Source organism: Simochromis diagramma, unplaced genomic scaffold (genome assembly GCF_900408965.1).
Source record: "Simochromis diagramma unplaced genomic scaffold, fSimDia1.1 OVJJ01000510.1, whole genome shotgun sequence".
Classification (NCBI taxonomy): domain Eukaryota; kingdom Metazoa; phylum Chordata; class Actinopteri; order Cichliformes; family Cichlidae; genus Simochromis; species Simochromis diagramma.
In genome coordinates, this window is record NW_024387326.1 from 4,515,433 (window position 1) to 4,538,338 (window position 22,906).

At 39.4% G+C, this 22,906-nt stretch overlaps 1 protein-coding gene across 1 annotated transcript; it reads right to left on the bottom strand.

Annotated features, from left to right (window-relative positions):
- Positions 1–1,841: 1,841 nt before the first annotated feature.
- LOC120717830 (phosphomannomutase 1) lies at positions 1,842–12,059 on the bottom strand. Its single transcript, XM_040006093.1, has 8 exons — positions 11,637–12,059; positions 10,493–10,610; positions 9,557–9,633; positions 9,264–9,355; positions 8,937–9,036; positions 7,370–7,445; positions 4,322–4,437; positions 1,842–3,082 (listed from the first exon to the last, which is right to left on the bottom strand). The coding sequence occupies exons 1-8, from the start codon at positions 11,718–11,720 to the stop codon at positions 2,960–2,962; spliced, it is 786 nt and encodes a 261-aa protein (XP_039862027.1). The 5' UTR covers positions 11,721–12,059; the 3' UTR covers positions 1,842–2,959.
- Positions 12,060–22,906: the final 10,847 nt, after the last annotated feature.

Consider the following 22,906-nt stretch of genomic DNA (forward strand, 5'->3'; position numbering starts at 1 on the left):
GATTAATTTTGCTTCTAACACAATAGAAGTTCTCTTTGAGACCATTTTAAATGTGAGTATGTGCTGTATGAGTAACAAGCCTCTATGGCAGGGGTGTCAAACTCAAATACACGGTGGGCCAAAATTCAAAACTGGAACAAAGTCACGGGCTAACATTAATATTTATTGAAAAAAAAAATCTTCCTCCAGATATAAGAATGAATCTTTTCTTATGGACTCAAATAAGTTTTGCTGGAAAACTGAATATGGAACAAGCAAATATATATTAGCTGTATAATACCAGTAGGCCAGCTCTAATAGTAATTTGGTATGGCTTCGCGGGCCAAATGTAATTAGGCTGCGAGCCAAATTTGGCCCACGGGCCAGAGTTTGACACCTATGCTCTATGGTAACTATTTCATACACAGTTAGTTACATGAAATATAATATTCAATGGTTTAATGGGTTTTTAATTAGAAAAGAAATGATTAAGGTTTGTTTGAGATATATTCAATATAAAACCAAGTATTAACAAGTACAGCCTGATATTATAATCCATCCAGTGGACAGTCAGCCAGTGCAGTGATGATGTTTGCAGCTTGATTGGTGGATAGGACAACTTGAACATGTCCAGTCAGTGGGAGGAAAGCGTGGTGGTCAGGGTGGAAGGCAGGATGTGGATCATGTGCAGGAATAGGGGCTTATCACACCATAATCAGCTGACAACAGTCAAAGAAGTTGACAACAAAGAAGGAGGAAGCGAGAAAAAGAGCTGCAACAAAAAGCATGAATAAAATGACAATCTTGCAGCTCTAAGTCAGAGGCCATCTAGTGACTGGGTATAGAAAGACAGGTAAAAGGCTGTTTACTGAAGAGCCACCGTCCCAATCTGGCTTTGTTTCTGGCTTCAGTCTCCAATTCAACCACAGAGAGGTGGAGCTGGAGTTTTTGTCTCTGCAGTGTTAGCACACCCAGGAAAGGAATCGTGGCAAGATTACAGAGAAAGTTTTTGTCAGCCTGAAGTGCTTCACATGTAAAATAGCTGAGAAAAACACCAACAGAGAGCTCTGACTGGAGAAACAAGTAGACGAGTGATTCCTGCACACTTTGATGTTCAATAAAGAGTTACTGGAAAACACATTGAGGTCCTTAGACAACATATCACACTGAACACAAAATGAATAAACATTTAATACAGTTCATTTTCATCCATATGTTACCAATCTTACAGTCAGCTTACAGGCTCATATCCAGATGTGCATGTCAGTCTACACGACCCCTGTAGTCTTTCAGGTTGAAGGAGTGCTCACAGTCAGAAACAGATATGTTCCATATATGACTTACTAAAATCCACATATTCGCATCAATGATCCATGAAGTACGATGATTTTTTTCAAACCAATAACAGATGTGACTGAAAAATGATGCCAACACATTTTAAACATCATTAAAAGGCATTTTTGAAACACTTTAACCTCCTAGGACCCGAACTCTTCCACAGCATGCATTTTTAATTTCTCTTTGATATTTGGGCTGATTGGGACCCGATGAATGTAAAAACAAAGAATTACCAGATTTTTTTTTTTTTTACCTTATTTTTGTTTTTAAGAAAAATAAGAGCCACATATGAGGATATTCGTTTAAAATTTTGACAGAACAGTAGCAGCATAATGTCCTCATAAGTGGATATCAGGCCCCTGTAGAGCAAAATTGAGTATTTTGGTCTAAATAACCCAAAATGTGATGTCCACATATGTGGACGCCAGGTCCTAGGAGGTTAAAGAGGACCTATTATGCTTGTACATGAATGAACACCTCAGGCTTCAGACTGCTCTAAAACCTTAGTTTCACTGAGTTTTTTCCAATATCGGCTCCATCTACTGATATCCTCAGTACCCAATTCTCTCCTGTTGTTCTCAAACCTTTGGTTTAGGACAAGCAGCCAATCAGAAGAAAGCTTGCATAAGAGGAGAGGAGCTAAAGTGGCTTGTTTCAGACAGAGGACGATCTGCAGCAAGGCTCAATGTAGGATAAATAAAGACTAGTTTGATCAGCATGAGTCAAAGAATAAATATAAGCAGCTGGAAATGAGCCTGAATGTTCCACTTTAAGCAGCTGTTGATAATGTCGTACAACTGGAAAACCATCAGCAGATGCAGTCACGCGTATCACATGCAGGCAAAAGCCCAGCTTGTAAGAAAAAGTTTCCATATTGAGCCACATAAGTATACAGTGACAGTAGCTTAATTCACTGATTACAGTAAATTCACATAGTCAGAATCTTTAGAACCTTCCCTTGGATGTGATTTATAAAGCTTTGAGAAGCAGAATGAGAAATGGCAGCAAGCTTCTTTCTGTTAAAGAAGTTAAAACAAAAATCCAATGTTCCTGTGATCACATAGTAAAACAGTCAAACACGTACAGTTCAGACATTAAAAACATCTGGAATGATTCCTCTGTATCCTCGACTTGAGATCTAAAAAAGGCCCTTAATTCCAATCTCGTTTTCATAGAAAATCCCATAAATCACCTGTTTAATGTCAGTCTCTCACACTGCTCGCCTCCATCAGCAGAGTTAAAAAACAATACATTGGCAAAAAGTATGTCAGCATTAGTGCAAGTCTTACATTTTTAAAAAAACTACATCAAGTGTTACAATCTCTCAAAGTGAACGTGATAACACGTCACAGTAACGCGACTCTCTGGTCAGAGCACATCTCCGGGCACAGTCCTCCGCACATGTAACACTTCCCTCGTCAACGTCCCTTCTTTAAAAAAAAAAAAAAAGAACTGCGACTTTCCGAACAGGTGTAGCTCATTCACCCCGCTTCAGTCCATTTAAATTTAGTAGAAATATTAAAAACATGGAGAGATCGGTATTGGTACCTTTCATCAGTTTAAAACAGCCTGGGCTCGCCAGCAGACGGCCACAGACTCGTGTTCAGACGGGGCTTGAGGAGAAAGGGGGCAGTTCGGGACATCAGGACTCATGTGGTAAAGCGTCAAAGAAAAGCTCCCGACAGAGCCGAGCTGTGTCCTCTGGAGAGTAGACCGTGAAGCCGATGGTCCGTGGGTCGTTGAAAATTTCATAGTCGTTTCCTCCCTGCAGAGAGAAAAGAAAAACCATTAGATTAGTGCCGCCTGGTTTGGCTTGTTTTGTTCTCTCTGAGCAAAACAAACCATAAAAAACAGATAAATCTTCATTTGGCTGAGGCCTGATTATTCTGGGACCTTTGGACTGAGATTGCAAAACAACTGAATGGACACTTAACAAGCAGGAGTCTTTCCAGGGTTTCCCAGAAGTGCAGCTGTTTCTCTTCACATCTAAACCCTTTTACATCCTCATAGAAAAACTACGTTATACGTCTCCACGTTATTTCTGTCAAATATGGTAAAAATGAATTTTGATCAAAACTTATCAAACTGATTCAAAGAGAGATTTTGGTCCAAATCAACATGATAGCATCAGACAGTTGCTGAAAATTTGTCAGATGGTACGAGGGATGAACATAGTCAGATAGGCTGATGTGTTTAAATGATGCTCATTGGTACACACACCATCACACCACCAGCAGCTTGAACCACTGTCATAAGGCAGGATGGATTTCATGCTGTTTACAACAAATCTTCTGCTTCTGTAGCCCGCTTGATATTTTCTATTTTTCTGTGTAAACGCTCACATTAGGCCATCTGACATCAACAACGACGGCACGTTCAAAGTCACTTCTTCCCCATTCTGACCTGTACCTAATGAAGTGGCCAGTACATGTAGAATCTAATGCTATTAATCCAGGAAGTCACTTTGTCAAATTTCTGCACTTCTTCTAGATATGCAATTGCTCATAAATGAAAACATCTAGGAAAAACATAAACAGGCTTACTGAAACTGCAAAACTCCTTGGTGCCAATTAAACATCTCATGTAAAAGTGAAAGCAAGTCAGATTTAAACCTTTAGACCAGCATTCTTTCTAACGGCCAGAAGGGGGAGGACTTCTCTGTTAGCTAAAACAAGTCGGACTGGATAGAAATCATAAACACTTCCCTAGCAAGTTATAGTTTCAAGTCATTTTTAATAGAATAAACATTTATTTTATAAATTATGGTCATCATAGGAAAACAAGAGGTACAACAAGGCCTTACTTAGAGAGTGGTTACACTGTGGCTGATGAGTTGTGACCATGTGAAGAGCTTTTCACAATTGTCTTCAACATGCCAAAGCACAAAATATGAAAAATGAAAGCCTGACTGGCCAATCAATGAGCTATTTCACAATCACATACAGCTGGGGTGTTGTAGTCTCCAGAACATTCCTGCTTTTTAACCGTTTATGACTGAACTTACATCTGAGGTCTCATTGCCAAAAAAGTAGATGGCATCCAAGCCTTCCCTCTCCAGCACCTCTAAACAGAGTCTCTTGTCCCAGCCCTCTGGGAAAATGTCAAAGCTGATGAGGCCACCTAAGAGGAGACAAGGACAAGAAACATGGCTGTCATTATAATGACTCAGACTTTAAATGTACACTGTGTGTTTCGCGAATGATAGCTTCAAAGAATAGCTTGTATTATAGAGTAAAAAAAAATTAACTTTTGGCTTCTTACTGACAACATACAGCAGTGTTTTTCTAGGAACTTTGTTGGCAGAGGAAACAACATACTAGGAAAAGGAATGTGTCCCCAAAACACACTTGTGTACGTCAATCTTTGTCGAAACAGCGCTGAGCACTTTTCTGTGTTTAAAGAGTCACAGAAAAGGGAGCAGAGATATTATCATGGCTGCAGGGTGATTTATGTTGCAGCTCAAGTTTTTTTTTAAACTCTAAATGTAACAGAAGAAGCTCTGTCGTTGCTCTGTGCTGACTTGAATGACCCCGGTGACATTTAAACTGTGAAATGTGGGTGAAACATCTTGCTCGGAGGCCTTTAGCAGGACCTCTTTCTCTCATCCTTCCCCCATCATATCTTACATTTTTTTGCCGTCTTGTCTTTCAGTTAAAGTCTTTAGAGCTCAAAAACAACAACAAAAGCCGAGAAGCTTCCAACCAATCGGAGCGCTACTTCCCTCACACACCCTCCACACGCCTCTGTCCTAAACACCTTCAACCTCAGACTTTAAACACGGCAGTTCTTCAGTCACATCTGTAATCAACCCACCCCAACCGTCGACATGCATTCTTCACCCTCATCAACTGCCCCCAGATGACTGCTGACACTGCACAGATGTACACACCTGACCTTTATCAAAACTTACTCAACCGCTTCAGCTAAATAGTTATACATCCACCTCTTAATCGCCTTCCTCATATAAACAGAGCCCTCTTTAAACTACAGGCATTATTTAATTGAAGAACACACAGGGTGTCGTTTACCTCGTGTCAAAGGTTTGTGTGCAGAGTGTCCCTTACATTCTGTACTCTCAATGCAGATTGGATAGAGTGTCACTCAGTTATATAACTCCTATCGCAGAGATCAGCTAATATCAGCAGCCATTCGCAAGAAGATAAACTCTGAGCAAAACAAACTAATAAATCACCACCGCTGCACATCCTCTGGATTGACTGACCTGTTTCTTTAGGTGTCATTAATAAAACACACACAGCTGCTTTAAACAAAAGAGAATACAAGTATATGCTCAGCAGAGATGGGCAGTAATTACTTTTTTCAAGTAACGAGTAAAGTAAGGGATTAGTATTGCAAAAAAGGTAATTAGATTACAGTTACTTTCCCGTAGGAACGCTGCGTTACTGCGTTACTAAAACTGTGATTTTTTTTTTTGCGAGAGTGTCTCATGACAGTGACGTAAGCGAGTGCGACGTTCATGACAACAGCTGTGCGCAGATCAACAGTGGATCATATATCGAGTGAGGGAGAGAGTATGAGCGTGCAGCGTTTAAAGCGTGGAAGTACTGACCTTACTTTGAGTTTGATTCCATAAAAAGTGACAAAAACATTAGCGTCCATCGTGCGTGGGAAGAAAACTTCTTTTTACAGCGAAAAAAACCCCTAAACTTCCAAGCAAGCACCGAGTGCGCTACGATGTAATGGGAAATTCACAGAGAAACTCGCGGATGCTTCAACTGACTGCTGCGGCACACCTGCACCAGCGTAAACCTCCGCCTACCCTACTCTTGCTTTACAGGTGAAAATAGAGCAAAAGGACCGCTGAGTCTTTGACTTTATTTATTTTCTGCTGTGTTGAACTTGCATCTATTTGAAAGACTGAGTGTAAACACAAAAAAAATAAAAAATTTCATGTGCTGGAATGTGCAGAAAATAGGTTTAAATGTTAAACTAATTTCTTCCAGTCAGAGAATGTTGCAGATAATTTAATTTTTGCTTGATGCATAAAGTTAAAAGATTAAAACTAATAAAACAAGTTTTAAAAAGAGACTTTTCCATTTGATTACATTTTGTATGATGGATTATGTAGAAAAAGTAGAATTGGGCTGAGAGATCTATCGCTTTATCACCTATTCAGGTTGTAAATCGTGTTTTTAAAAAGTAACTAAGTAACTAAGTAATTAATTACTTTTGAAAATAAGTAATCAGTAAAGTAACGGGATTACTTATTTGGGGAAGTAATCAGTAATTAGTTACTGATTACTTTTTTCAAGTAACTTGACCAACACTGATGCTCAGTATCTTTCTATTCATTTATCTGGGGAAGTAAGATCTAATCCCTTCTTTTGCTGCTACATGTCAAGGATGTTCACAAGCAGGTTTGCCGTGGGTAAACAAGGCCAGCTGTCTCGCATGTGGGCAGCCTTCATGCATCACCAGCTGAAGTTCACACCTCATGGAGCACGTAAGCAAACATCAAGTACTTGATTCACCTTCCCTGACACACTTTAATAAAGCAAGACAGGGAACAGCGAGTGTGTAATAGTTAACCGAGGCCTCGGATCAACAGCACAAGGTCCAAGACAATGCATACAGGCGGGAGACAGAGGGGCCTCTTTGTAAACTGAGATAAGATACAGCAGGCAGATAGATGTGGTTTGTCATTAAACTACATGGTATTGAGCTGAATACTGACTTAACTGAACATGAAAACAACATAAAAACAAAGGCGGTCTTACTGGTCTGACAAACCAGAAGAGTGAGTCGCTTAAAATAGTTCAAAGCCTGAAAGAACCAGTGTTAGGCTGATGATGGTGAACTGATTTGGCTGGTTCAGGTATGAAATAATACCTGATGTTTTGATGATAACTGAAGTGATTACCAAGACAAATAAATTACAATCACAGTGATAAAGTATCAGTTGCATACTATTTTAATCATCGCTTCAAGAAGTGTGTCCCAGTAATGTCAGCTTTCTTGCATGAAGATTTACAGAGAGCTTTATTATATTTATCAGTGGGTGTGAAGATGCTTTCAGTTTAAACTCTCTCACCTTTAGTAAACCGTAGTCCTTTTCCAGCAAACTCCTTTTTCAGAGCAGCAACAAATTTCTCTCTGATCTTCTCTCTCTGTGGAGGGAATGACAACCCAGTTAGCTCGATGGCAAAAACAAAGTAAAAGTGCTTTTGCAATGTAAAAGTTCGTCAAGTTCACAGAAACCGCTGCAGTAGCCATGTCATTTTCTCTATGAATACAGCAGAGAATGCAGGAATTTAAATGTTAGCAGGTAACTGAAGAGTTAACCTTCGACTTCCTCCATATCGCCTGTGTCTGTGAGCCATCAATGGGCAGCTTGTTAAGCGGTCCTGAAAGCTCGCCATTGTTTAACGTCCTTTGTCTTTGTAACCGAGACAGTAACACGACTTGCTGTAACTCTCAGTGACTGATATTTGATATTTAATTTTAAGGTTCATATGTCAGGACATAATAAAATCAATCATCTGGTCCTTCAGCTTCTAAAATGATTTAAATCTAAAACTAAATCAAATGCAGTGTGTGGAAAAACTTCGTGCACCCCATGAGTCAGTAGATTGTAGAAACACCTTTAGCAGCAATAACTCGAAGAGCTGTGGAGGAATTCAGTCCGACTCGTTTTTGCAACATTGATTCAGTTCATTGCGATTTGTGGATATTTGTTTATGCACAGCTCTCTTAGGGTCCCACCACAGCATTGTAACACCTTCATTCTTTTCTTTTTCAGACGTTCTGTTGTAGATTTGCTGATGTGCTTGGGATCGTTGCCCTGTTGCATGACCCAATTTGGACCAAGCTTTAGCTTTTAAACAGATGGCTTCGCATTTGAGTCTAGAATACTTTGGTATACAGAGGAGTTAATGGTGAACTCAATATCTGAGTCTAAGTCCTGTGAGTGTAAATCAAAGCTTAATTATCACTGTGCTTGGTAGAAGGATCAGCAGACAGCCAGAGATTGTTTTTTAGACTTAAGGAGGTTGCTGTCCTATTTTTACTCATGCAGAAATGCTGATCCCTTATGTTGATCTGAATTAGCAGAGAGCTTTGTCAAGGTAAGCGTGTTCAGTGTTGGATGAGTTTTCAGTTCAGCTGATTAAATGCGAGTTTGCTCGGTTAATGTTATCTCTAGAAAGCAGTGCATGTTCACAGTATTCAGTCTTGTTCACAGGTATTCCCAGAATGTCTTAATTTAATTTATAAAATATAAATATTTACCTGTCCTTGTATCCTTATCAGTACAATATTGCCACACAAATTATCATAATGCTATGCTTTATCGATTTTTTCCACCGCCCCTAGTGTTTAATGGTTGGTCTAAGGTGTTCCTGCTGATATGCTGTGTTTCGTTTTGGCCAAACATCTTAATCTTGGTCTCGTCTGTCAAAAGGACTTTGTCCCGGAAGTCAGATGTTATTCAGATGTTTTTTTTTACAATGTTTTATTGCTTTTCCCCCTTTTTTTGTAGCAAAGAAATGGCAGCTTAACTGCACTGCATAAGTTTTGCTGCTACTAAAATGCCTGCAGGGACAATAAATAAATACATGGTGTTTGCTTCTGCATAAAGTACTTCTGCCAATGAAGTTTACCTTGTCAATTTCAGAAAATTCAATTCGCTCCTCTGGCGTGCAGCTCCGACCGATGGGGGAGATGTTGATCATTCCGTTCCTGAACTCAATAAATGTACCCCTGCGGCAGAAAGGCATCGTCAGGACATAATACTTGAGTTTAAACATATTGTTATAGCTTCATATTTGATGAGAAATCACAACACAATTGTGTTCTCTTGCTTCAGTGCCTCAGGTCATTGCTGAAATACCTCACATTCCTGCAAAGCTGGAATTCAGGTTTGTCTTTCTGCCTTAGGTTAAAATAGCTTGTAGCCTAATTCTTGTGAGCTCTTTTTACCATCTCACCTTTTCTTTGGCAGTTTGATAAGTCCCATGTAACTGAGGCAGAAGTTGATCAGGTCCTGCAGCAGCTCCTCCCCGATCTGGTTTTGAATGGCCTGCAGGGATTAAAATACACGAAAAGACCAGGGTAAACAAATGGAGTAAAACTAAGTTTTACAACATGGTTTATGACAGCAAATTACTTTCTTTATGCTTTTGTGCAATCTTCCTTTCATTACAATTCTACTTGTATTCTTGTTACTGTTATTTTTTGAATCAGGACATAAAAACGTGTATCTGAGTATAGGAGGACTTACATGTTTTGAGAGGAGTTTCCCATCTTTGTACTGCACTGTCCCATTTTCAGCAAACACATAATCAAACTTGTGTATCACTGCAAGAAAAGAGACGGGTCAAATGTACCTAAATGTGCTCATCTATTTCTCTTTAACCTACATACTAAATTTGGAGCAGCTCCTTCGCTAATCGGAAGACATACCTGCTATATTTACCCAGCAGCAGATTAAAGTGTATGTAACGCTGGCTAGACGAGTTTAATCCTCCTGACTTTCACACTCACTCTGCACTAAGACAATGATGAGGAAGCTCTGTAGCTGAGCCTGTGTTAAAGCTGCTTTTATAACTTTAACAGAGGCAAAAGCCAGTAAAACAAAAGCATGCAGAACTGCATAAAAACATGTTAGTTACAACAGCTGTATCAAATTTCAAATACGCAACGTTAATATTACCTGTGACATTGTAACACAAAGTAAGTGAAGGTTCACCTTTGGCACACTTGGCAGGGTAAATGAAACTGCCGAGCTCTTTTTAAGCACAATGCAGCTGCATTCCAGCGGTAACCTCATATTGACTGACAGACAGGTTATCAGCCTGCCTGCAGCAGCTGGGCATGAACTCAGCTGAGAGGCTGCTGGTGCAATGCCCGTGTTACAATTGTGTGCTTTGGCTGCTGGTTTGGGGAATCACAAGATCATAAAGTGAAGTGAACATACATGCAACACACATGAAGTTAATGACTGGCCGAACCAGCTTGCGCTGTTATTTATTTATGGCAGGTCTCGCTTTTAGAAGGAAGCTTGCTTTAGTTTAATTTGCGGCTTAAATACAAAATTATTTCCAGAATTAATCATAACCTCAGCTCTACTCCCTGCAGCCCGTGTCAGGGCATGTTGGGTGATGGAGCTTGCTGAATCACAAGCGTCTGTGGCTGAGACAGGAAGAGATCTCCTCACCATCATCTCCCTCCCCAAGCTGCTCTGCAATCTTCGAGTAGTCCGACCCTCCCACGATGCCGATCTTCACCTTCTTACGCAGAGTCTGGAAGAACTCATCCAGCTCCGGGTCGATTTTCTACAAACAGGAAAAACACACTTTAATTATCACTTTATGTTTTAATGACACAAACACGCCTAAACAGACACACATATCGTCATCAACAACAAGCTCTCTATCTTGCAAAAAGGTGTAGTGTCATTTATTTGGAGCAGATTTAAAGTTTCCCAATGTAAGGAGGAAAACTCCCCGAACTGCACTCAAAGGAGACCACATTATGCAATATCCGGGCACTGACACGTCCTGCACACACGCACACTCACACACACACCAGTGATCCTGCATGAAACTGAGCATAGAAAGTCAAAGACAAAAGAACAAGAGAGTGTGCATAAATCAGACGCTCCAGATACAAAAATCAAAGGCTCTATTAAACTTTACATAACTGGTAACAAAAATAGTTATTTTAAATTTCTTGCAATAAGCCAGCTGAGCAATGCATTATCAGTTATTCTGCACAGCAACATGTGTACCTTACTGAGAGGCTTTGCATGCAGCTGCATGGCGAAGCCTGCCTTCAGTACCTTATGATAGAAGGACTTTCTGATGCACAGTTGATGTTGTGAAAGGTTAAAAACTTGGTAAATAAATTGTAAAAAACACCTCAAATAATAAATACAGGTTTGAATTCACATTGGATTGAAACCTCCTGGTTGACAGTTATGAGTTTATTGCATCTTAAAGTGCATAGTGTCGCCCTACACTTTTTTTTCCCTCCGAGATGCAACTATTACATCACAGCCCTGTGATTGGTCAGTTGCAGAGATCGCCATGGAGCACCATTAATATAACACTGAAGATATACATCCATGTGCATCCCCGCAGACCCGTACCTGGGTATGTGTATAGGAGGAGCAAGGAGTGCAAGAGGAAAGTAAACACTGTGAGAAAGAGCACGTGAAGTCATCAGGACACCGTGTTCTCTACAGTAAGGTGCCTCTCATCAGAGGTCAATGATGAGGGCAGAAGAGGAGAGAGCTGTCATGAAATCTGATCATAACTAATAACAATAATAATAAGATTATCGATGGGAAGCGAGCTCACCTCTCTCGGTGGTGTCAGAGTGCCGTCCACATCAAACAGGCAGAGGACGTTTCTGTCCGGAGAGAAGCCCTGTGCTTTCTCCATGTCTTCTGCTCCCTCACTGTTCTTATCTAGAAATGTTCAGCAGAAATGCTACTGCAAGGTCCACTCTCGTGTAAAGAGGCGCATAAAAATATCTAATTTACATAATGGAGAAAAAAATGCATCCGCTATCAGCTGCAGTGCAAAAACCAACAAAATAAAATATAAAATGAGCTTCCAGCTTTATAAATAAGGATGGTTATCTCTCTCAGTGCGAGGCTCTTCTCTCCCTTATCTTTCTTCTGAGCCGCAGTCCTGCTGGTTTGTTTTGGGTCCGCTTGGCTCAGTGAAGCAGCTCTGCTCACACTTCAACACACGCTGCGTGCCGTACGTGTTGGATTTTTCTGTTTCTGTTCTGCAGCGCTCATTAAATCACCAGCCAATCACAGCCAGGGTACATACGTGACGTCAGGAGGCGGGGCAGGTTAATTTACTCGCCATTCAACGGCCGACGGCCTTTCACCTACAAGCGATGAGCAGGAGCTAGGAGTGGTTGGAATAAGGAGGGTGCTGTATGTTTGACACTGAGTAAAGCTTTGTTTATGAATGAGAAGAGTCTGAATAACAGTGCAATTGCGGAAGCCCAGGTTCAGCAGGATATCATATGATGCAGGTTTTTCTAGAAAAGTAAGCCACAGTATTTCTAAAATAGATCCAGATGAATTAATTCTCAAGTTCCTCCAGAGTTTTGTGTTTTTGCAGTGAGTCAGAATTATGATCCAGGGACTTTTTCACAATGCAGCTATAGCTCTTCCTGTTTCTTCTCAATGTATTAACATGCATTTAAAATTTATCTTTGGAATAGAAATTTAAGGCTTTCCATATTAGATCTTTGCATTCTATTTTCTAATTATTATTATTATTATTTATTTATTTATTTTTTACCAGGGATAATGTACATTAATAAACATTTCTGTAAATTAGCCACAGGATAGTTTAAACTAAATTTCATCTGTAGTTCATGGCTACATATTTAAAGCACCTAATCAGTGAAGAATGTATGTAACAAGATTTTTAAAGTTAAGTAAGCTGTACTTTTGTAAAATTTTCTAAAACATTTTCAGTGTTCTAGTATATAGAGACTGAAGCCAGACTGTGACCATGTAGTAATACAATAATTAATATTGTAATAAAAATGTGTTAATTCTGTTCTTATAACCCTATAATAGCAAAAAGCATTTTCTTTATATTCATGTCCTCAGGCTTAAACCCTTAAACCCTGGATTTGATTTGGTCATGGTCTCCTGACCATGGGCAGGTTTGCTGCATTTGTTGCAGTTATGTCTTTAAATATTTGCACAATAGCCTCATTTTGCAGTTTTGCCTCTGTAAAAGACAAATTGGTCACTGTGAGTTCAGTATTTTCATCCTACTATAAAGCCAGTTCTTATATTTAAAATGATGTATTGGGGATGTGTCTAAAAATGTTAAATTAATTCATGCTCTGGACAGCTGGTTGTTTGTGGTCTTCCAAATACCCTTTTCCAAATGGGAAGTTGCAGAATGCCCTCTGGTGGACAAACTATGCAACATCCGTCATAGCATAGTTGTAGGACAGGGACATTAGCCTCATTTTACATTGTGGTCCACTTTGATCTTAAGCAAGCCAGACCAAATCAGTTCAATTCAGATCATTTATATCATGCCAAACACACACAAAGCACCACTAGTAAAATTCCAATTTCTGTCAATGGACACATTTAATCCCTGAGATATCTTCATAATAGAAAAAGAAGTCTAAAGAAGCCTAATTTGAACTGCACATCTCCGTCTTTCTATATGATGAAGAAATGCTGCTCCAGCAAAGAAAGAAATCAGTCAGCATGACTCTGTGGGATTAAGCTATTCTCTACATGTGTAAAACTGTAGAATAAGATTCTGGGAGCTCATTGCCCAGACTGGGCTGTAAGTATAAATAAGAAGATTTTTATTAATTCACAGAAAAGAAAAATAATAACTTTTCTGTCATTTGGTTGTTTTCTATTACTTAATTATTTTGATGTAAGATAAATGTAGCAAAAGCTGTAAAACATATGAAAATACAGTTAGAAGTCCAAAAATTTTTCCAGCTCTATGCAGCGGGCAGATTTTTGCAACTTTTCATCTTTTTCAGCCATTTTCAGCAGACAGCTTCACCGTTACAGCATCCACACAGCACTTTCGCAGGAAATGCAAATTTTTCTAGTATAAAATTGAATCAAGAGAAAAAGTCTCTTTTTAAAACTCTTTTAGTTACTTTTAATCTTTTACCTTTATGCACATTACATCAAGCAAAATTAAATTATATGCAAGAAGAATTATGACTGGAAGAAATTTGTTTAACAGTTGAACCTATTTTCTGCATATTCCAGCATATAAAATATTTTTTTGTGTGTGTTTACACTTTCACGCTTTCACATAGATGCAAATAAAACACAGCAAAAAACAGAAAAAAATCAAAGATTCAGCAGCACTAAGTCCTGTCGCTCTTAAATCTTAAATTTTCACCTGTTTAGCAGGAGTGGGGCTGGTGGAGGTTTGCCTGGTGCAGCAGTGGTCATGTCAGTGGGGGGATCCGGGGGTTCCTTTGTGAATTTCACATTCCCATTGCAGCGTGCTAGGTACTTGCTCAGATTTCAAGTTTAATTTTTTGCTGTAGAAAGAAGTTTTCTTCCCACGCAGTGTACAGCCGACGCTCATGTTTTTGTCACAATCAAACTGAAAGTAATGTCAGTACTTCCAAGCTTTAAACGCTGCATGGTCGGACACTCTCCCGCACGCCATATTATCCATTGTTGATTTGCACACGTCTGTTGCTACCACGGACGTCGCACACTCGTACGTCATTGTCATGAGAAACTCTCACAAACAAAATCACAGTTTAGTAACGCAGTGTGCTTGTGGGAAAGTAACAGTAATCTAATTACTTTTTTGCAGTAGTAATCCCTTACTTTACTCGTTACTTGAAAAAAATAGAATCAGATTATAGTAACTTGTTACTTGTAACACGTTACTGCCCATTTCTGCTTACAGTTTACTTGTTTCATTGTTTCCTACAAATATCTGACTTGTTGCCTGCAAATTGCATGTAAATACAGGGTATTTGCAACCTTATTCGTGGGTCATGTTTTAAAGTGGTTTTTGACATGCAAACTACAGAATATTTACATCTTCTCCACAACTTATCATCGTCACTGAAGCACAGCAGCCACAAGAGGGCAGAAAGAGAGCGCGATAGTAGCAGTCAGAACAGAATATCACAGATTACCTGTGTTAAAATGCAGTACATTTACAAAGCTTTAATGGAGTCATATTCTAACCTAAACACAAGCACAAATGCAAATGCATTCACCAAATGCACAGAGTGTCCAGCATGACTGTCACATCCAGCAGCCGTCAATGCTGCTCTTTTCAAACAAGATGAACTATTTGTGAGCACCTGTTTGTACACCTGTGTGAACACCTGTGTGTGAGAGCGCTTGTGTTCATAAGGCACCCATAAGGCACGAGCCTTCAGGCTCTGTTGGGTCCGGTGGGCCAGGCCCTGCCAAGCAGCACTTGGCCCTGCCAAGCAGCACTTGGCAGGGCCAAGTGCTGCTTGAGCTCCCAGTCCCGGACACAGAGAACCCACCAATTCACTCACAGGTGGGGGCATCAGCCGCTGGCAGGGAGTGTGGTGGGGGACAATAGGCCCCCGCACCTATGGGAGCCTGAGATGTTCCTTGAGAGTTGGAGTCTAAGACCTGAGCTGACACATAAACATAGAAAAACAGGCACACACAGACACAAGCATGCATTTCCACCGTCATGTACACATATACAAATACACGCACACTTGCCCAACATGGAGTCAAAACGGGTGCACAGACCGTTCTGTGTGCCCACCCAGACGCCCTATATGTATGTGTCATAAGAGTGTAAATAATGTGAGTGTCTAAGTCAGGGGTCGGCAACCCTAGGCACGCGTGCCACAGCTGGCACGTGAAGGGTTAACTGATGGCACGACCATAGCTGGACTGGCCATCGGGCACACCGGGCATTTGCTCGGTGGGCTGATGGTGAATTTTCGTTTTTATGGGCTGATGATTTTTTTTTTGGATTTTTTTTGTAACGGTATAAACAATGAAAGGTGGTGGATTGGCCAGATGCTGGCTGATGTGTAAAAATAACTCAGTTGTTTGGTGGTGGCTATGGTGGAGCTTCCACAGATTCAGTAACATTAGTAAGTGGTGGAGGCCAGCAGGTGGATGAGGGAAAGGGGAGGCAGGAGGAGGAGAGACCCGAGGCGGGGCCAGTCCGAGTGTCAGGTGAACTGAACTTCAGGTAAGAATTTATGACCTGCAGTCTATCTGGGTCAGATATAAACCAAGTTTAGGTGGAGTTTATTTTCGTTGTGCTGACTTTTTACAGTCAGTTAATGACTCGCACTGCGTACTAGCTAGCATGACGGAGTTTCTATACAGCTGGGTGGGTGCTATGATTTTACTGATAGTGATCTTTATTTTATTCATAAGGTTAATTATTAGAGTTGCCAACCGTCCCGTAAAAACGGAATCGTCCTGTATTCAGAGAAAATATTACGCATTTCGTATTGAGCTGAAAAGAAACGCGATTTGTCCCGTACTTCAGCTAGAATAGAAAAAAGGACAAAGCTGGACTTATTCTGCGTCATTACGCTGCACAGCTGCCTCTTCTTATCTCATTCTCTCCCTTCTCTCTCCTGTTGCTACTTCACTCATGAAACTGATCAATGATCAGCTGATCGGCTTTTCTCTCTTGTTTGTTTATTGCCCACTTTGTGCCAGAAAAGCTTGATCAGCTGTTGTTAGAATTGATTTAATATTGATTTCTAGATGTTTGCTGGAGCCACAGCTGGAAAAGCTGCTGGTCCTGATGTCGGTTTGGATATGTGGTGAGAGGGAAACATGAAGATGAAACCAGGAGATGTCCTTACTGAATCATCAGAGCTGAACAGGTGATGGAGAAACAGGTTTACCTTTTAGGTGACATGAATGAGTTGAAGGGAAGTTATGAACTGTTTCTGAGAGACAAATAACACCAGCATCCTTTTCTAAGCAGCTGACAGCTGGTAACTGTGCAGGGGCGGGTCTAGCAAAATTTTGCCAAGGGGGCCATGTAGGGCATTAACAGGGAGAGGGGGGCACAAAGAAATACTTTTCTTTCTTATTCTCATTTAAAATGTCTAGCTGTTATTAAATAATTTTCTGAAGCTTACAACCAAAGTTTTTATCTGACATAAAATGTATAGAAATCATATATATACCAACAAGACAGTGTACATCACTGTCACAACAGCGTTTGTTTTCATTCAAAGGCTTTATAGCTTTAATACCTGATGGGCCGGTCTTTAGTCGAAATGCCCGGGCCAATTTTTTTGTCCCAGTCCATTCCTGGGCATGACGTGCAGTGAATTAATCTGAGAAGGTGCATTAAAAAATAAATGGCCACGCCAGCGGTGCACATCGCAAATTAGCTCGCATAGACACATTAGTTGTGCCGCTTCTTAATGACAGTATCTTAGCTAACAACCCCAACTACCAGATTCAACTTGTAATTGGCTAAAACTAACTTAGCCTACTGGTGAGGGGGAAGTTGTTAGCTTTCCACATTCCGACACTTGAAAAGCTTCAGGAGCTGTCTGCTCAGCACAGCATCAGCACCGTGGAAATACACGGATACATCCGTAGACTCGAGACAGAATTCACAATGTGTTTTTGGGACTTTCAGGTGTATGGACCAATGTTTTCTTTTCTAATCAAACCAGAAATCTTTAATGAGCAGCTGGATTTGTCTCGCATTAACTGGCTGAGTTAATGCCAGTTAATGCAACATCGAAGCAGCTGGAATCCACAGCTGTGCGTGTTCATGGAGCTTGCATTTTCACCTGCTGGACATCACTACCTGACAAGTTTGACTGTCTTCAGAACATTGCAGAGGCCTTATTGACAGTATTTGGCTCTACATATCTGTGTGAGCAGATTTTCTCTCACATGAGTGTCCTCAGGTAGCCGTCTGAATGCTGGACCAGAGATCAGATTAACATGTGTATTAACAAACATGCCATATTGGCTCAGTTTATTTTTCTTGTCATTGTTGTGAGGAGACCATAAATAGCATTTGTATTTTCTGTTGTACAGTTCATTTGCTGTTATGGATAAAAAGTGTCTTTTTTTCTGTTTCAAAATAGCTGATAACTATTCGCTGATAGCTGCCAACATCTGCAAACAAATATAATTCTATAAAGTGGTTCTATATAGTGTATAACTGTTCATATAGAGCATTATTAAATTTATTGCTAATGCAATCATATGGCACACTTACTTCTGAGGAAATTTTAGATGGCACTTGTCATCAGAAAGGTTGCCTACCCCTGGTCTAAGTTGTGCTCAGTTTTATTTTCATTAGGTTTGAAGAAACTTTGTGAGACACACGTTTTAAACATTGAAAACAGAAATGGACCCAAACTAAAACCTTGAGGCACACCACTGATAAGGAAGGCAGTGAGAATAGTAGTTGGCAGTGGTATTGGAAAAAGAGATAATAGTCAGATAAGTCTTGAACCAGTTCAGAGCAGTTCCACAAATACAGTAGATCTATATACAAAATTTACGTGGTTACCCAAATGTAGAACAAAATTAGCCTCATTTAACCCAACTCACCACTATCTCCCGTATCGGTGTATTGGTTTATTTCTTTTACTATATAACACAGACCAAAATGAAGCTGTGTGAGATTTGTTGTCATCAATTATCAATACTGTAATGCTTTTGCAGTGCCTAAACTGAACTGAACTAACCTAGTTTTTCTTAATAGCATGTGATGAAATGTCCGGTTTCGCAACAAGTCCCAGGTTTAATAGTGGAACCATAAATTAATTGCCTGTTTTATCTTTCACAATAACCATAAATCCCCACTGCACATGAACCTGAATTTCAATATGAGCGATACAATTCTGTGGAAAGGGCTATGGAAAAAAACACTGTGCCACCAAATTGAAGTCGCTAGTTAGGCTCCAGATTTATTAGTATGCTGCCAGTCGATATGGTTAATATGGTGTATGAGAAGGGGGGCATTGGGCAATTATTGACTAATCATAAACAGACTAATAATTAGCTACTGAAATTTTAAGATACCTGTTTATCTTACTCTGACACAAATTTCTGTTATCTCCAGCCCGAGCTGACAGGCGTTTTATAGCCTTTACCTTTGTTTAAAGCACAAGGTTGGTACTTTTATAAACTAAGATTAATTGTTGCCATCAGATACCATGAAAAGAGGAAACCCAAACCTAAATCCAAAGTTGTCTTGTTGCACTAAGCCCATACTGAAGATTTTAATCTTTCTCTGACTAACAATAATATACACTTTTAATGCTTTCTGACCGCCATTAAACAGCCAAGGTGAGATAATAAAACAAAGAGACGTGTTCCTTCTAACATGTTATAATTTCCTGTGGCTGATAAAACTCTGAGTAAAAACATATAGAAAGCCTCTTCAAATGGAACTGCAATGGGACTAATGACTGTGTGGCCCTGTGTCGACTGTGCAATTACGCCGTCATATGTGTGTGTTTGCTTAAGATGTTTACAACCCTGCAAGGTGGCAGCCGGACAGGAGGCTGCGTGATGTACAGGAAGAAACGATATGTTTGTTGGTTTTGTGTAAACAGGGTTAGGCATTATTAATGCCTAATGTTAATGGTATGTAAACACAGCACACAGCTGTGTGAAAGACTTTATTTTTACAGGATGCCATTTATATTCACGTGCACAGAAACAAGTAAATCTGTCTTGAAGCAAAGAGAATGAGTCTGCCTCAAGGAAGATTTAGGAATAGATTTGGGACTGCAGGCGTCTTTGGGGATTGCTTATTTGGTAAATGCGTACAGAGGATGGAAAGATAATGAAGTGACACATGAAATTACTTTGGAATACTATGAAACCAACTATGAAAAAACAAATGCATCCATCAAAAATGTGAGATTTGCATGATGAAATGTTCAGATTCACATCTGGTTAATGTCAATAAATCAAAAGACTTCGCAATATTAAATTTAAGGTATAATCCGCACACACCAGATGAGTTTTATACAGTAAAGAAAGGTCAGTGCTCACTTTTGGATACATAAAGATCCAAACCAGTCTTCCAGCTGAAAGTCATCAGGTAAACTCACTGCAACACTGCATCTGCCTCTTTTAATGCAATATTTTAATGCATCTGTCTTTGTTTTGTTCTTTTTAAACAATGACCTATAACCTGTGAACAGACAGTCAAAAAACATCTTGTCATATACACACTAGTTGTACTGAAAACAGCTTTAAAAACAACAACAACAAAAAAAACAAAACCCTAAACAACACTTTTTCTCTTTATGTACATCTAAATTCTGTCTCATTTGTTGCACTTTGAATGGGTCTCAGAGTGCAACAAATGAGTTCAAGTCAACACTGCAAGTTTCTTTCTTGCTAGAAAGTCTAACAAGGACATCGAGGGGATGTTCAATAAGTAATAATAATAATAAGAAGAACTTTATTTATATAGGACTTTTTAAAACACAGAGAAAAAAATGAAATGCTTTACAGTTCAAATAAAAACCACACAACGAAGATGAGTGCACATGTTAAAATGTACCGACACATAAACAGAAACATAATCAGCCATACTGACAGACATTCATTCCAACATACACACATTCATGTACGCATGCAAAACATCAGAGTTGGGAAAGGTATGGATGTTCTGTGCTTATGAGAATACTCCAGTAAAAGTTGAGGTACTGATTCAACTTCTTTACTCAAGTAAAAGTTAAAAAGTTCAGACTCTGAAATGTACTCTAAGCAAGAAAGTGAAAAGTAGCTCTTTTGGGGGATGTTTCTATTTTTGTGCAAAGCTAATTGGACCTTGTAGTTGCTCGTTCTGAGGAAAAAAATCATAACTCACAATAATTCCTATTGGGAGTTCTGGTAGATTTTTTTTAGTGTACAGGCTATGATCAGCTCTTTGTGGATGTACACAACTTAATTCAACAAGATGTCAGCAGATGTTTCATGAATTATCCTGGCTGATTTCCATCCTCTACACTGACAGTACACTCTTTATGCTGTCTTTTTTTCTAGATGTATGGTATGAAGGTGGAATTCAGTGAATGAATCTCTGCATCATCAGCTAAAATTCATATGAATCTCTGCTACACTTGATATAACCTAACTCTGACCATGACACCACAGCCACTGTGCACCAGTCACACACTGTTCCTTACTTTAAATCTATCACAGTACAGCAAACTAACCTGTTTATCCTGCACTAACCTGCAGAGTATTTTCATGTAACCTTTAAATAACACAGTTGGGCTGCCTCAGTTTGCAGCATTTTTCATAATATGAAATGCTAACATATAAAAATGAGTTTTCAGCCGTTGCAAAAACAAATAAAAGAGTCAGCTGACGTCAACTCTGGTTTTAAAATCAGAGCAAGCGTCAGTTAAAAAACCCTGAGTAGATGATCAGAGAGGGTGGCTGCTTTGATACGGTGTTAGAAGCTTTGCAAAATAAGCAGGGGCCTGTCCATAGAGAGCCTTATATGTCAATAACAGAATTTTAAAGTGAATCCTGAATTTCACTGCAAGTCAGTGAAGGTGTAATATGTAAACCCCTGCTAGCTCGTTCTGAATTGATTGAAGATGAGCTATAGAGGACTGAGAGACACATGTGTAAAGTGAACTGCAATAATTCAAGTGGGAAAAAAACAGAAGTGTTCAATATGAGTGACTGACAGTAAAGGTTTAACTTTTGCAATAATTCTGAGATGAAGGAAACAAGAGTGGCTAACCTTTGAGATATGAGTTTCAAAGTTAGGTGCTAGTCAAAAATGATACCCAGGGTTTTAGCAGATGATTTGATGTTATTGGTGAGGTGACTGATGTAGTGACTGCCCTTCCTAGCGAAACTGTCTGGGCTGAACACTAGAGCCTCAGTCTTACCTGAATGGAGAAGGAGGAAATTAGAATACATCCAAATAGTAATGGTAGAGAAACATTCATTAGGCAGGATAAGCTGTTGAGGTTGTTGGGCTTGACAGAAAAGTATAACTGTGTGCCATCTGCATAGCAGTGGTAGAAGATTCAGTTAAAAGCATTAATTAGATTTCCCAGGGGTAACATATATATATATATATATATATATATATAAAGAAAATAGAACATGTCCAAGGATTGAGCCCTGGGGGACTCCACATACGAGCAGTGCAGATGAGGGCATACATTGATTAATATGAGTTCTGAAGTGTCTGATAAGTATGAACCCCCCCTCACATTACTCTGGACTGCGACCACATGAAAGGGACGTTGAGCTGATGTCCCAACTTTCCTTTTGAAACAAATGTTTGCTGTAGTGATTTCTACTTAAGCTGAAATGTAACTTTTACATTTTCTCTCCTTTTTCCGCCCAGCTTCTGGAGCCGCAGTAATTAGTGTATTATTCAATAAACCCAGTAACTGAAAATTAGTAATCAGTTAATCAGTTTAATTTTTTTTATAGGAAATGGTAACTTTCTTGCTTAAACTTTGATTTAACTTGTTTTCTTTTAAAAATGGTTTCATTTCTGCTTTTAAGAAATGTTCATATCATCAAAAAATGCTCTCACAATGGACATTTACTTTTCCTTTATGAATTTATGCACTCGCATGATAGGTACTCTTTTGAAGTACTGGGTTGAATCCACTTTTGCCTTCAGAACTGCCTTAATGTTTCATGGCACAAGTTCAATGACGTACTGGAAAACAATCCTCACAGATTTTGGTCCATGTTAGTAACTCACTGCCCATGATCAATGAATAGTTCCTCTTTTTTTAGGCCATTCTTTATAAACCTCGGAAAGGTTGTATCCAAAAATCCCAGCAGATAAGCCGTTTCTCAAACATTCACATAAGACAGATGATGCGAATCATGAATCTGTACTTAAGTAATTTTAATCAATCCAGTCAAATTGGACAAATCCATGTGAAACAGGCACCATTAAGAGTCTATAGTCATAACTTTAGCTTAACTTTATGTGTCAGTTTGCTCAAAATGGCAAAGCTGTGATGAAAAGATAATCATGACAACACATATTCTATTCAATAATACATTTCACTGAAAGTCAAAGATTTCGCCGTTTAATCAAAAAGTCGGATAACTGGCTAAAGTGAATTC

Excerpts from the sequence above, each read along its gene's own strand:
- LOC120717830 (XM_040006093.1), bottom strand. The coding sequence starts at position 11,720 with ATGGAGAAAGCACAGGGCTTCTCTCCGGACAGAAACGTCCTCTGCCTG. Across the intron at positions 9,356-9,556 it reads GGAAACTCCTCTCAAAACAT|GCCATTCAAAACCAGATCGG; the intron begins GTAAGTCCTCCT and ends TAATCCCTGCAG. Across the intron at positions 7,446-8,936 it reads AATTTTCTGAAATTGACAAG|AGAGAGAAGATCAGAGAGAA; the intron begins GTAAACTTCATT and ends TTCCCTCCACAG.